At 41.1% G+C, this 16127-nt stretch overlaps 1 protein-coding gene and 1 long non-coding RNA gene across 4 annotated transcripts in view; one reads left to right on the plus strand and one right to left on the minus strand.

Moving 5' to 3' along the window:
- The window catches only part of EFNA5 (ephrin A5), a 423677-nt gene extending 419591 nt beyond the window's left edge, over positions 1-4086 (minus strand). For all 3 annotated transcript variants that reach the window (XM_066603042.1, XM_066603041.1, XM_066603039.1), the window contains exons 1-2: positions 3801-4086; positions 2374-3603 (exon numbers count right to left, since the gene is read on the minus strand). In XM_066603042.1, coding sequence (XP_066459139.1) covers positions 2374-2498 — 125 coding nt within the window. In that variant the 5' untranslated portion in view covers positions 2499-3603; positions 3801-4086. The remainder of the gene's footprint in view (positions 1-2373; positions 3604-3800) is intronic.
- Positions 1-16127, plus strand: part of LOC136627713 (uncharacterized) — a 151439-nt gene that overhangs the window by 15965 nt on the left and 119347 nt on the right. The window lies entirely within an intron of this gene.

Here is a 16127-nt window from a genome sequence, read left to right on the forward strand (position 1 = left end):
ATAAGTTATAATAGCTGCCAGAACTTACAGTACCTTGAAGTAGTCGTGTATTGCTCGGGATTACATTTCCAGTAAAATCATTTGAAACTTCAGGAGTAGCGAGAGTGGGTTATTTCATTAAAGTCATATTTTTGCATTGTACTGTTTTTGTACGGCTGTCTGTGGGAAGTTTAGGGGGGGGGGGAAGCATCAATGCTCTTAAAAACTTAAGCTTCACCATATATCACCTAAATCCTGGCAGTCACGGTAGTGCTCTCTTGTTCAGACTTTCACTAGCACTCCTGTTTTATTACATGAGGTTGTGTCTACAAAGCAAACCAACTACACTCATTAATTTGTATCTTGACGTTATGGAACAAAAGAAATGTTCTTATCAGTTGTTTGCATGTTTTACAGTGCCATTAATGAACTCTGAGAGGCATTTAATAAGTTCCAGATTCTGGCTGGCATTTCCCAAGTAAAATGGAAGCACATTTTGGCCTTGCTTTTAATTTTTCGGAGAGAATCCTGCCTGACGTGCCGCAGTTTAACCATGACTTTCTGTCAGGACCCAAGAGCCCGTCACCCTACAAGAGGTGCCCCATTAATAACATGCTCTACCAGGTGTTAAGTACCCAAAGGTCAGATGAGATTCCTGATGGAGAGGAATATTTTTAAGAGATTTATGGTCTATGTATCATTTTACTTATTTATTTTGGTCTTTCACATTATATATGTTTTTGATGACAACATAAACATAGTTGTATCTATTACGTTTGCACTGCAACGCTACCTATTCGCTACTAATTTCGAGGTGCGTGCATAGCTTACCCATAAAACCTCTTCAGTTAAGAAAATGGCAACTTTAAAGTTGCGATTCTCAGCTGTTGCTAGCTCTTTGGTATCAACTGCAAACGCTGTTAACTTGGAGATTATTCCACAGCTCCCTCTTGAGCAAGAGACTTTTCTGCAGGCTATTCTGATCTATTAAAAAACATGACCTGTGACAAAAATCAATGTACTAATCTCAAACTAAACAGCAGTATCACAGGCATATAACGTAGATAACCCTCGATAAAATGTCCTCCTCAGTCAGGCTGAAAGGTAAAGAAGGATTTGGGTTCCCATCTGTTTTAACAAGACAATAATATAGAAGCCAGGTGACTTTGTCAAACATATGGTCACCATTTATTAAACAGAATGTAATTTTATGGTAGCGCAGCAAGGCGGGTAACAAAAAGGGGGCAAAAAAATATATACGAAACAATAAAAACTGCTGCCTCCAATAGTGGTGCCCATAACTCAAAAAAAGTTATTACTTGTTCCTCTCCATAAAACTTTTATTCAAGCTTATCTTACAATACCTTGTTTTAAAGTTTAACCCTAATGCACTTTTCATCACGTTGATGGGTATTATTTCAGGCCCTTGCATTTGAAAGGTGTTCCTATTCTCCTATTTCATTGTACTAATCATCTTTAAACTATGCAGCTGCAGTTTAGGGTGCACATTGAAGAAAAAGAGATCTAACTTCCAAGGAAAAAACATGTTTACGTAGAGTTAGTTGGTAGCTATTTGGACGACTGAGATATTTTGTTTCAAAGCTGCAAGATACGCACTTTCTATATAGAGGAGGCAGGAGCTTAAAGGAATGTACACACTCAGTGGAGTTTGACAGATCAATACCAGTTTGTTTAATTAAGGGTAATTATATTGCTCCACTGTCAATGAGCAGCCACCAAGCAACTTAAGACAACTGGTGTGGGAGGAAAAGGGACTGAAAACTTTCCCAAATCTACTTGCAAGTTAATTATTGACTGGGCCAACGGCTTTGTTTAACTTTTTTTTATTCTTTCGCGTAAGAAGATTAAAATTGAAATCTGGAAAGTTGCAAAAACTTTTACTAGCCCACATGGACCGAAGTAAAACCTGTCTGCTGTGTGATTATCCAAACTTGGTATAAGATAGGAGTGGGGATGAAAGCAGATACAATCGAGAGCATGTTTTATACAGTTAGACATAACGGAATGCCTGGTGAGTCATTGCTAATGCTTACATAGTCCCTTATTGATTCCAAGGCATTAATAAAGGAACTGTCTGCTCGCGTAGAGCGAACATAGAATTACGGATGGGGGGGGGGGTTGTGTTGTATATACGGTAATACTAGTTTGTACTACTTAAACTTTATGGTGCTACGGTACAGTACAAAAAGAAAGAAGAAAAATGGAATAGAATCCAATATCGAAACTGACATGTGGCTCCACAGTCATTGGAGCAGAATATGTTACCTGGTGCAGTACTTAGATCAATACAGCCTACATGCTGCTGTAGTCGGATTTGGACAGCATGTGTTTAGTACAAAGCAGCATCTCAGTGCTCAACCTCCCCCTCCTTACCTGGGGTTGGTGCTGTTCCAGTACACCGCATAGCGATCAGCCACCACCTTTGAGCCAGGATCCTGGCTGCAAACACACATCCAGAGTAGCAGAGACAGAAGCGTCAACATCTCCACGTGCAACATCACTCCCGGCCAAAAAGAGGGGGCGCGACAGGAGCAAATACAGACGAATAAGAGGAGCGGAGCAGTAGAGGGCTCCGGCTATGCAGGAACAGCTCTGCTGCTTTTCTTGGGAGTTAATAGGAAAGGTTGGATGAATGTGTCAGGGACACTGCTGCAGCAATGGGAGAGGCAGCCTGGCTCAGGGAGGTGCTGGAGGCCGAGAGGCTGCTGTGGCTGCTGCTGAGAGCAGGAGTAGCAGGGCGGTGCACATTCACACAGAGCTCCCTGCACACACAGCAGGGCAGAGGAACAAGGGACACATTCCCAGGGGGGCACCTCAGGCGCACTATGGTCCAGATGCCAAGCTGAAGGGGAAGTAGGCTTTAGAAAGGGACAGCTCAACTGGTTCCTGTGCAGTCCACAATCTATTATGCCAGCTCTCCTTTTGTAGAAAGTTACTAGATAGAAATGCAAGGACTTGTGGACTTGTGTTTGTGGCACTTGCTGGATAAAAAGGCTTGTACAATGTCAAGGAGAAGTAGGCAAAAGGGTCTTACAACTTCAACCCAAGATACCAAGTACAAGAGCTTCTTGGTATAGGAATCAAATCATGCAATCTTTGCCATCTCCAAAAGCTACAACTGTAAAGAAGATGCGCTGCAGTCTGTCTGAAGACTCTTGTGTCTTTGGGGGTACTTTTTATGTATCCTCACCCCCCCGCCTCTGTCCTTGTCCTTTTTTTTTTCTTTTCAGTAGGGTGATGCTTGAGAAGAAATCCTAGAAGCAATGTAGATGTCTTACATCCAAAACTCAATGCACAGGATGCAAATTAAATTGTTTTATATTTGGGGGAAAAAAATAAGAAAAAACAACAAACTCCTGGAAATGCATCCAAGTCTTCTGCATAAAACAGCCACATACATAAAGATGAGGTCCAGATAGTGCCCTAGGCATCAACAGGAGGGAAAAAGTCACTTTTTTTTTCTCTCTGTCCAGTCCCCAGGAGATCAACTTGTAAGAGCAGGAAACAGTTTGAAATAAATAAAATGAGCCACAATATCCAACATCAGACACATGAAAAGGCGTCTTCTACATCAGCCTCGCAGAAACTGCAGCTGCTCCCATGCTTGAGAAGGAACACAGGAAGGCAAAAAAAGGAAGAATAAAAAAAAACTTATTATACATCAGCAAGGAGAAAAGGCTAGGCATGGAGTAAAGGGTTAAAGGACAGACAAGGAGGAAAAAAATAGCAAAAAAGAACTGTAGGATGGAGTGAAATCCCCTCCAAAAAAAGTCCCACCCCTCGTAAAGCAAAAGACTCACTGCTTATAGATGTTGCATGGAGCAGGCACATTGCAATCTGTGCGGTCCTGGGTATACGGAGGCAATAGCCGGGCACTCTGCGTATATATAGATCTATATGGCAAAGGTGGGTGCTGCCACCCGCAGCGGGTGTCCAGGTACGAGCACTAATCTTGCAGATGATGTATTCATGAGAGGCTTACACAGCCGCCGGGTGATCATGTGAGATCTCATGCACTTTACTAGGCAGGAGAGGGGGGGCCTGGAGGAGCCCAGAGCAGCCACTCAAGGCAAGAGCTGCTGTTTGCTTAGACATTTCCACAGTCTTTCTCTCTCTCGCTTTTTCCTACTGCAACAGGATTGGTGTGCAACATGAGAAACAGGCGGTGCCTACCAGCCAACAAAAAATGTCCCCACCTTCCCCAAAGCCGGACTAATTGAATTACACTGAAATCTGGATGCTTAACAGGCACTACTGAAACAGGCAAAATGCAGCCAGGGAAGTGCAGCCTCTGGCACTGGAGATTAACCCTTACAAGGCTGCAGTCTGCATCATCACCAGCCCTTTAACCTGCAGGGCACATTTTTCCCCTGCAGCAGCACACAGATGTCCACACTACACACATGTTGCATTGTTCATGGCAGACATGCATGATGAGACTATGTGCCTGCTCTTCATGCACAGCTCTGGCTCAGTTCTTAATGCCTTTCATGTATCGCATTGGCATTACATATGTAGCAATTATTAGACAAACAAAAGTAAACAACACACATGTATGTAAATAGGAATGCAGTGTACAAAATAGAGCAACTGAGATGTAGCAATAGGACAGATAGATGGGTTATAAATATTGACATAGGTATGAGATAAAGAGATACTAGATGAATACATAGATAGTTGGGTACTATTGGATAGATACATAGATACTTGGGTACTACAGGAAAGATGGATAGATAGATAGATAGATAGATAGATAGATAGATAGATAGATAGATAAATATGAAATAGATAGATAGATAGGATATAGATAGATAGATAGATAGATATGAGATAGATAGATAGATAGATAGATAGATAGATAGGAGATAGATAGATAGATAGATAGATAGATAGATAGATAGATAGATAGATAGATAGATAGATATTAGATAGATAGATAGATAGATACGATGGGATAGCTAGATAAATAGATGCTTGGGTACTATGGGATAGATAGATGGATAGATAATAAATACAAGATACAGCAGCACACTTCTATACATACTGAATATATGGATGATTTTGAAATGCATTGCTGCTATATTTACTATACTTATACATTTGAGTTTCTTAGCATACATTTTGATTAAATTCTGATAGCACATCTGCCAATGACAGGGTGACATTCAGATTTTGTTGTTTTTTTCTCTAGATAGTTAATGCAGAGTAGGTAAGAGGATGGATAGAGATAGATAGATAGATAGATAGATAGATAGATATGAGATAGATAGATAGATAGATAGATATGAGATAGATAGATAGATAGATAGATATAGGTATGAGATAGACATTAGCTCGACAGATAGATATGAGATAGATAGATAGATAGATATAGATATGAGATAGACATTAGCTAGACAGATATGAGATAGATAAAGAGATAGATAGATACATAGATGATAGACATGAGATAAATAGATTGACTTGATATAGTTAGATCCCCATGCATACATTATATAAACATTGTAATTGATGTGACAACACAACCATAGGCATCCATAAAATCACTGCTTTATTGAGGCATATTAAAATCCCAACAGGAAGGGCATACAATGGCGCGTTTCAAGCTGTCACAGCAGCTCTCAGTCATAGCATAAGAACATGACGATCCTGCTCAGTTTAAAAAAAGAAAACAAGAAACAAACAAAAAAGTGATCATGTAACTAAGCAGATTCTTTTTTTGTTTAGTTTTTCCTGGCATGTTTCTTTCTAAACTAGTAGGTGCGCCATGTTCTTATGCTATGACGTAGGTTTACAGGGTTGATTTGCAGCGGAATGTCTGTAGCAGGCATTCCACCGTAAATCAGCAGCGGAAAGCCTGCCCCAAAACCCACACCATTGGTGCAGATTTTGAAGTGGGTTTTATCAAGTATCCCTCATTGAGAAGAGAGTAATTCCACAGAAGAAACAGCTATAAAATTGACATGCTGCGGAATTGAATGTCAACCTCCACTCAGGTTTTGTGCGGATTATTTCCACAGCTTGTGGATGAGATTTTCAAAATCTCATCCACTTTGCTGCTATCCATCCTGCGGAAATTCCTAATAGCTACTGTGCCAACTTGAAACGCGTCAGCTGGTCGCGCCATTGTATGTCCTTCCTGCTCGGATTTTAATATGCCTGAATAAAGCCATGATTTATGGATGCTGGATCCTTTTCTTGCTGTCATTGATTCCAGTCATGTCCGTGTATCCTGCTGGCGAGCTGCTTCATTTTCTCTGTATAGGCATAGAATACATTTTATTAATTTATTTATTTGGGGGAGGGGAGGGTTGTTCTTAACTGATGATCAACTAGTAAACTACCACACTTATATAACGCTACTGTGGCTACTATTACTGCTAGTACTGATAGTAAAAAGGTTAATAGTAAAAATGATTTCACTACTAATCATCCTGCTTCTTATACTGATAAGAATATACTATAGTATTGTGGCTTCTGATGATGATAGTAACAAGGATAAAAAAAATGATGCTTACAATGGTGAAAAACGCTACTACTATGGGTAATTCATCCAGCACTACTTTTGCTATTACCAGTACTGTTAATACTACTAATAAAGAACAGTAATTTTATTAACCATGCAGTACAAACTGCTGCAGCTTCTGTTACTACTATACCGCAGTACTACTCAGTACCAGAGATAACAAGAACAATAATGATATTAATAAGTCAAGAATAATAACATTTTTAAACCCAAATAATAATAGCTAAGATTGAAGCCCATGCGCAAAATTTCCGTCTCTCAGCGGCCATAAACAGAAGCAAGCATCACGTATTTAAAGAGCCATATTAGACAAAGCAATGTGTTCTGCAGTAGACGCCAATTTAAAGGCTCCAGCTCAGTATTTAGCTGGAAATCCTCCATCCATCTGAACCCATTTCAAGTTACAAGGATAGGCTGCAGACGATCCTGACAATTTTACTAAAAGTCTCCGACGGAGATAAGCCCTTCATGACCAGACAGAGGTTGTTTTTGTTGAGGGCATTGTCTATACAGTAATTATGAAACCATCATTAGTCAAAGAGATGAGCTGATATTCTTCAAGTCAGCAGACCCAAAGAAGAGTAAAGCATATTCATTGTTAACATCATGCAAATAGAAAAGCTGTGACTCTTGTTTGATGGGTAATTGAGTCTTTCTAGGAAAGCAGATTAGACTAACATTTTTATAAAAGTAATAATTTTTATTCTGGTCATACAGCACATCGTAGAAGAAAACATGTGGCATTTCCAGTATATACTGTATTCAGGTCATGCATCAAAAGTGGTGCTTGCAGCAATATTGTATCAATTCCTCTAAACATGGCAGCATCGACAATAGATTTTTTTTAAACATCTGTCTTGTGACTTGCACTAAGGGGGAGATCGTACAACAGATCTAGCCAGTCAAATATGTCTCCCATCTTTGTGGGGCCTATGTAATATTGTGACAGACTAAAGGTACTTTTACATGGGACAACTATCAGGTGCATAAAGGCCGGCAGCCGTGCCAACGTCTTTCGCACCTGAGCATTAGGCCTCATGTCCACGGGATAATTGTTATTTAAAATCCGCAGCGTTTTTCCCGCACGCGGATCCGCGCCCCATAGGGATGCAATGGACACCCGCGGGTAATTAAATACCTGCGGATGTCATTTTCCCTTCAGGCGCGGATTGCGTGTGCGGGAAAAAAACGCGACATGCTCCATTTACGTGCGGGTCTCCCGCGGGAACGGCTCCAGCAGGCTTCTATTGAAGCCTATGGAAGCCGTCCGGATCCACGGTACACCCGCGCCTGAATTTCTGCTCTCTGCGCGCGAGAGAGCAGGAGTTTTAAAAAAAGGGAGTGCCCGGCGCATGCGTGCGGCACGCTGCCGGCATGCCGAGCACATCCGCCGGGCCGAAGAAAGAAGATCCGGCCGCGACGGAGGGCAGGTCCGCAGCATCCGGACAGGTAAGTAAATCTTTTTTAGCATCATGTCCGCGGGAAAGGAGGGACCCGCTGTGGGATTCTCCATGAAGAATCCGCGGCGGGCCTCATTTTCCCGTGGACATGAGGCCTTAGGCCGTCTGCACACGGGCTGATTTACATTGCGGAATCCGGAGGGGGCGAAAAACAATTTTTTCTGTACACCAGTGGAAATCAAATGCAATTTTTTTGCTCCCAGAGGAAAAATCACAGCATGTTTTATTTTTAGTTGGATTCCGTGCGGACAGCTTTCATTTAAGTCAATGGAAGCCGTCTGATCTTCGATCTGCGGCCCTTCCGCAATCATCATCGCGGAAAGGTCGCGGGATCCACGCCATCACTTAGCAACGGTACGGCATTCCCAGTACAGATTAAGAGGATTCCGGACAGGTACACGGGGTCACTGGCTGGGCACAGGGTTGGATTCCGCTGTGGGATTCCACATGCGGAATTCAACCCGTTCATGTGCAAGCGGCCTTAGTCGTTCAGTGAGTGGAGGTGGGGTGTGCCGGAGATCTCTTCCAGCTGCCGGTCTCCGTTCACTGTCTACGGGATTCGTCCAAAGACTGAACGACTCCTGAATACACTGAGCAAGAAGTCGCTCACTAGTCACTTTATTTCTGTGAGCTAAAGCATAGTGACTAGTGACTATTGATCGATTTCATACTCGGTGCCCTTCCGGTGGCTGTGTGTACAGAGGAAGACTATCGTCAAAAATTGTTGTTTCACATAATTATTTGGGTGATAATTGCCCCGTGTAAAGGTACCTCTGCTGCACCTTATATAGAAATAATAACTGAGCTGACTGCATTTGATTAAAAAAATGGTGCTATAGGTCTAGATGTCGTATTACACAATACTATATAGTTGGAACCCTTTTCTTGCCATAGAAATGAATAAAAAGGCCGCATAACTTTTAAGAGTTTATGGTCTTTGTTTGCTTTAGATAACCCCTTTGGTCAGGGTCTCCTGATGATAAGCTAATGTTATAGTATCTGGCTCTTGCAACGCTTAGTAATCAGCTGTAGGGAAGCCAGCAGGAAATTTCAATTGTCCTGCAATGACACAAAGGGGAAATGAAGCATTACGCTGTTCCCATTGAATTCAATTGCCTGGCATGTAACAAACATATATGTTGAGACTGCCAGAGCAAGGGTGAGAGGATCCCCCTCTGTTAAAGGGGTATTCCCACCTTTAACATTTATGGCATATCCACAGGACTACCATAAATATAGATGCAAGTCTTACCTGTGGGACTCACCCCATCACTAGAATTAGGGTCTCCCAAAAATCATCCTGCCTAATGGCCACTGACCACCATCTCCAGGCAGACAATGAATGGAGAGGTGGCCATTTATGTGCACGGGCTCTCACTTTTCGCTTCATTCGCTTTTATGGAATTAGCTAAGTGAGTATACTCAATTGTTTTCATGGCTTACATTGAAGTGAATGGGAAGAGTCATGCATATGCATTGCCACATTTCTATTCATTCTCTGCATGGATGTGCTCACCGGTCGGGATGGTGTTCAGAGGACCCTCATTTTGAAGATAGATGCTGAATCCAGATGTGAGACCTTCATTTTTGATGACATTCATATTGTTATACTATCGTGTTTAGAAGAGAGAGTACCACAGAGGCCATATATTACATTCTTCTATTTAATGTTTCTACATTCTTTCATTCATATTTTAAGTCATGAAAATGTAAAATCTTTACTTTATCAACTCATAGCATCATAAACTAAGTTATGGTTGGGTTTTATTTTGCCTTCCTCTGGATCAACATTGGGAGGTAATAGGCTAAACTGGATGGACATATGTCTTTTCTCAGTCTTATATACTACAGTATGTTAAAGGTAAAGTCCCCTTGGTGCAAGCACCGAGTCATGACTGACTGCCAGGGTGACGTCGCATCATGACGTTTCCTTGGCAGACTGTTTTTGTGGGGTGGTTTACCATTGCCTTCCCAGTCATTTTTACCACCCAGCAAGCTGAGTACTCATTTTACCAACCTCAGAAGGATGGAAGACTGAGTCAACCTTGAGCCGGCTACCTGAACCACGCAGGGATTGAACCTGCAACCTCCAGGTCATGGGCGAGAGCTTAGGATTGCATTATGATGTTACTATGTTCTTATTGCTTATGTGATGGTGAGTCTGGAAGCTACGTCTCATAATCACCCAGTCCCCCATTCCTGTGGTGGGCTCACGCACAGCAATCAAACTTTTTTCTAAAGGCTATACATGCATACCTCCCACAGAGATGAATATGAGTGCACATGCACAGCCTTCGGAGAAGAGTCAGGCTGCTGTGGACTTTGCCAGGGAACACCGCAGGTATACGGGATCGGGTGAGTATGAAAAGAGGCTCCCTGGACTCCACATCACTAAAACTATAAGCACCATAAACTAAGTTTATGGTGCTTATGGCTGATGACAGATTCCATGTAAAATATGACAATTCCTAGAAATTCTTCTTTAAGGAAATCTGCAGTCACAACATGTTTCTTGACGCAGGTTTTCCTGTGTGCTCTTAAGTGTGAACAAGGCCTAGAATACATTTTCAGAGCTGGCAATAAACTTAACTCTATGGTGTAAGTGCAGTAAAACATCAGACGTTCTTCCCATTAGGAGCTAATCATGCATCTGGTATTGAGCTCATAATGAAGGCAGTTTTATCTGGATAAGAGGGGCATAATTGAAAGACAACGTAATTCGTTAACCTCTATGTGCGACACTAATGCAACTATTGATCAACTGAATTTGTTTGCAAATTAGAGTACAGAACTGATGAAGAGCATCATTAGTCATATCCATTTTTAATATATACATCAGGCACTTTCTGCTTGCTTGTCTTATTTAAATTTCCTTCATTATGATGGGGGGGAGGAGAGAACTTTCCATATGTACCCAACTATAATGAAAAATCGATATGCAGCGTCTTTAGCTAATGTAGACATACAGTCATTTTATTCTCTCAGTTTTCTGCATAATTATCTTTTATATAATAGTGCCAAAGCTGTCATGCTCCAGTGGCTGATATCCTCCCTGGCAACAAGCCAGCAGCACATTTTAGTGCTACAAGTCACTGGCCTTCCTAATAAAGGAAGGGTTGTAGGGTTAGGTGACCAGTTCCATCATTATTCCAGGACCTTTTCTTAATGTTTTACTCCGCTAGATAACATTAAGGGCCTTTTCTGAAAGTTTAAAAGTATAAAAGTGCAATGCCGACAGTGAAATTTTAAATTTGTTAACTTTCGTATCATCTAAAAATGGAAATATGTATTGATTGCTCCTTTGCCTCATGTATCACAGTGTGGCATTAAAAATAGCATTTGAAGTCACAGGCAAATTAAATATGCGAGTGTCACAATGAATGACGTGTACACTATGATCTTATTACATATCTATCTATCTATATATATATATATCTATATATATCTATATATATATATCTATATCTATATATATATATATATATATATATATATATATATATATATATATATATATATATTTGGAGATATATATCTATCTATAGATATAGATATATAGTGGTCAGTAGAATGGTAAAGGACACAGTAGTATAAATAAGACTCCTGACACAGATTGCTTTCACAATGTGCAGTACTTCAGCACTTTAAATGTTAACCTGGTAGCTTCATTTTTTTCTGTGCTGGCGTTTTCCTGTAGTTTGAAAGCGCCCAGACTCCCTCTACTGGATACTTTTTGCTCAGCAATGTCTAAAACACTAAAAGTAAACCAATACAACTAAAGCATTGGAATAAAATCATTTCACATTCTCTGTCTACACCCTAAAATAAAAGTAACAATACTATATATCTCTGCAATGGACACTAAATATAGTATCCTATAGGCAACCACTTCATATAACTGGTATACCATTTCTAAAAGAACTTGTCTACCTATTAAGCTGTAAAGTAATATTAATTTTAGCTAAACAATGTGAATGGAAACTTTTTTTTTAATACTTGGTTATATAAGTTTTCTTAAAACTTTGCTGCTGAAAGTATCTGCAAAGGAGATATGTAGAGAATAATGAAAGAGGCAAGCGCAGAAGTGGCTGCAAGAAGTCTGGACTGTATCTTCATCTCCCTGCTCTTCCCCAATTAGAAACATAGAAGATTGACAGCAGACAAAAACCATATGGTCCATCTAGTCTGACCTTACATTATTTCCTTTTTTCCTTTATCTTAGGATAGATACATGCTTATCCCAGACATGCTTGAATTCATTCACTGTTGATTTTTCCAACCATCTGCTGCAAGTTTGTTCCAAGCATCTACTACTATTTCAGTAATATACTTTCTTCTGATCTCTCCCCCAGATTGTTCTTGTATTTAGTTTCCTATTAAAACACTTCCCTCTTGAACCTTATTTACACCCATAACATTTTTAAAGGTTTCTATCATGTCCCCTTCACCTTTCTTTCCTCCAGGCTATACAGATAAAGTAGTGATGAGCAAACCAAATCAATTGAACCCTGTTTGGGTCAAACTTTGCTAAAAAGTTTAGTTTGGCACAAACCTGATCCAATCTTTTAGCCAAGTTCTACCTAAAAAAGGGTTCTATCAGTTCGAATCACTCAACACTAGCCCTGAACACTGGTGTATAACATTGTTTAGGAGATATAAAAGCCCTGTATATACATAGCTTTTATGGCTCTTAGTATTATGCACCAGATTTAGGTGTTTTGGTGAATTTCTGGTTCAGTTCAAATGAATTCAGACCAAACTGAACTTTATGGAAAATGTGGTAAACTGGCTGAAATGAACTCTACAAAAGTTCTCTCATCATTATTCTTTAAGACTTGCCTGATCATTTTATGCTTAAAACTTTCACAATTTTTCTAGTCAGTCTGTGGGCTCATTCTATTGGCACAGTTCTCCATAGCCGCAATGTGCCGTAGAAATTTGGTATCTGATTATTATTGAAAATCATGGATTAGCACTGTATATAGAATCTACTTCTGAGGGTAGAGGGACGCCAGGAAGACAACCAAGAGTTACAAATGATATCAAAATATGCTTCTATTACTTTGTTTATTAATTAGAGGAGTCTCAAAATTGAGTTCCTCTGCGCAGTTTTCTTGTTCATAGAGCAGTTTTGTGTTCTATGCCAATTATCAGAATTTCTAACGTGTCAAATGTCAGACTAATGGAATTGCACAGTACTTATATAATTGGACATTTAATTATTAATAATAGTAGAACTATCCAGAATTCTATTCTGCTTGATATTCTTACATATATATTTATGTGCTTTTGTCTTATATTCTTTTGTATTTCCTGAGCTGTTCATCATTTGCAGAGAAAAGAAAAATCCTGACATGGTAACATGCTTAATAGACTACAGCTCCGTTATTCTTTAGTCCACTGATAATATTTAAAGGGGTTGTCTCATAAAGACATTGTCTGGCAGGCGGATATGAACCCATCCTTGACCACTCCTATGTGGGATATGTTATGTGCTGTATGGTATGGCTGCTGACGCTGCACAGGGTGAGGTACAGTATCTGATGGTGTGAACCAAAGAATAGTGGCTTGACAGGTGAAGGTCAGGGCTGGTGGCACAGATGCAGAAATGAAGTTCAGGCAGATAGTCAGGGGGCACAGAGTTTTACAAAGTCGGGAGTCAGAGCAGGAGTAAAAAAAAAACAGAATGCACAAACAGAGGCTTCATCACAAAAGCTATTGTAGAGCCGATTGCTTACGCATCCTCCACCGAAAATAGCTAGAGGTGGAGCAGGACTGGCTGGGGACAGAATAAGGGAGTGTGCACTAGCCATTTAAGAAAGGAGAAGGGGCGCTTGTAGGCCCTACAGATTGAGATGAAGGATTGGGCAGTGAAAGCTGAGTATGGACAGAGCCTGCTGTTTAAGGTGAGAAGAACAGTACTACCCAACCGCTGCTTCAGTGCCGGGTGTGCCGCAGCAAGAGCTTGCCAAAACGTTGCCTACTTTGGACCTTCTCAATGAGCTAGAACAGAGAGCCACTATGTAATTGTGCATGACATAATTGGCCATTTATTTATATTGGTGACATACAATACCACATTTCCCCTGTAGTGGCCAGACGTGGCTTCCCTTAGCAATAACAGCTGATCACTGGACCTATGACCATCGACTTATCATAAGCCGGGCTACTGTTTAAAAAGTGATTATCTTCATGTGACAACCTCTTTAAAATGTAACTACACTTTTGTGAAACTTTTGACATGTCAGAGAGAAATGTCAAAAGTTTTGATCAGCGGGGGCCTCGCTGCTGAGACCCCCACTGATCGCTAGAATGAGGGGGCTGCAACACTCACTGTACCCATTCGGCGGTCTTCAATGTTTTTGAGCACCTCCCTGCAGCTGAGATAGCCTTCTATAGACCTCTGAAGCCATCTTCAGCTACCGGAGGTGCTGAAAAGCAGCAAAGACAGCCAAAGGCACATAGCATTTGGGAGAGCTATGCAGCCCCCTCATTCTAGCGATCAGCGTGGGTCTCAGCGGTGGGACCCCACTGATCAAAACGTTTGACATGTATCTCTGACATGTGAAGAGTTTCACAAAAGTGCAGTAACTGTCTAAACCCTTAGGCAGTGTCTATAGAAGTGAATTACAGGATAATAACTATTATATGCAGTTACAACAGTAAAAAAGGAACATGTTAAGAAAACTGAATTAAGAATACACTATCAGTGTTCACCACTAGAGGTGATGAATTTCATGAGTTTTGCAAGAGTTTTTTGGTGTTCTTTTTTGTTTGTTTTTTTCCATCTATTTTTTCCTATATTGAAGCATATGCAGAAAAATACATGAAAACAGCAAAAAAATGTCACTGAACTAAAAGAGCAGAATAATAAAAAAAAACTCCTAAAAGGAACTGAATTGTATGTATGTAGCATATTTAATAGAGATGAGTGAGCACACTCGTCCGAGCTTGATGCTCATTTGAGTATTAGGGTACTCGAAATACTCGTTACTCGAGACGAACACCACGCGGTACTCGAGTCAATTGCATTTGCTTCCCCGCATGTTTAGCGCCATTTTCTAGCCAATAGACATGCATTACCACTTCCTGCTGTGACGTGTCAGCCTTCCCCTGCCTCCCACAGTAATGGTTGCTGGGCTGATCAGGTGACCGCCGAGTACTTAAAGTCGTCCCGCCTGCGGCTCGCCTCAGACACAAGCTGGCAAAGGTTAGGGAAAGTGCTGCTGCTGATATAGGGACAGTGTTAGAGTAGGATCCTGTCGTCAAGAACCCCAATGGTCCTTCTTAGGGCTATTCTTCATAGTGTGTATTACTGTTGTGGCTGGCTGGGAGCAGTAGTGCACTAATTTTTTTTTTTAAGCATCTCGGGCTGTGCGGGCCATTTCAACTATAGCGTTCTCAGTCTGCAGTGCATAACACAGAGTTTAGGGACAGAGCTGCTTCTGTAGGGCAAGTTATACAGTCCTGATCCTCCATACAAGAACCCCAACGGTCCTTCTTAGGGCTACATCTGACCGTGTGCTTCACAGTTGTGGCTGGCTGGGAGCAGAAGTGCACCAATTTTTGTATTACACATCTAGGCCTGTTCCCAGCCTTTCAGTAATAGTGTTCTCAGCCTGCAGTGCCGTACAACCAGCTCTCACCGTGAAACTGCACTCTAACATTTCCTAGCCTACTGCAAACTACATCAGTTATACCGTTCTGTGTCTGCAGTGCATTAGACAGAGGTCTCACCGCTAAACAGTACTGTAGTATTTCCTGGGCCACTGCAAAGTATTTAAGCTCTGCCACTGTGCAGAGCGTCTCACAATACCCTTTCCTTGGTCGATATTGGCTTTAGAGCCTTCTCCCACTCAATACAGCCTCTCTTATCTACAAGTCTCTGTGAGCGGTAAATTACCTGTAGGTATCAGCGCAAGACAGCGGGTTAATTTTTTCAAGTCACAGCGTAGAGCCTCCGTTATCTACAAGTCTCTGTGTGCGGTGAATTTACAGGCTTGCGTGGTAGACCTTTATTACAAATTGAGCAGTGCAAGCAGGTCCTGTCGTGGATGGCAGAAAATGTGTCCAGCAATGTATCGACCACCCAGTCTTCTACGCAGTCCACTACTCCTAGGGACTGCAGCCCTGAATCCTCT

The sequence above is a fragment of the Eleutherodactylus coqui genome, chromosome 5 (assembly GCF_035609145.1).
Source record: "Eleutherodactylus coqui strain aEleCoq1 chromosome 5, aEleCoq1.hap1, whole genome shotgun sequence".
Lineage (NCBI taxonomy): Eukaryota > Metazoa > Chordata > Amphibia > Anura > Eleutherodactylidae > Eleutherodactylus > Eleutherodactylus coqui.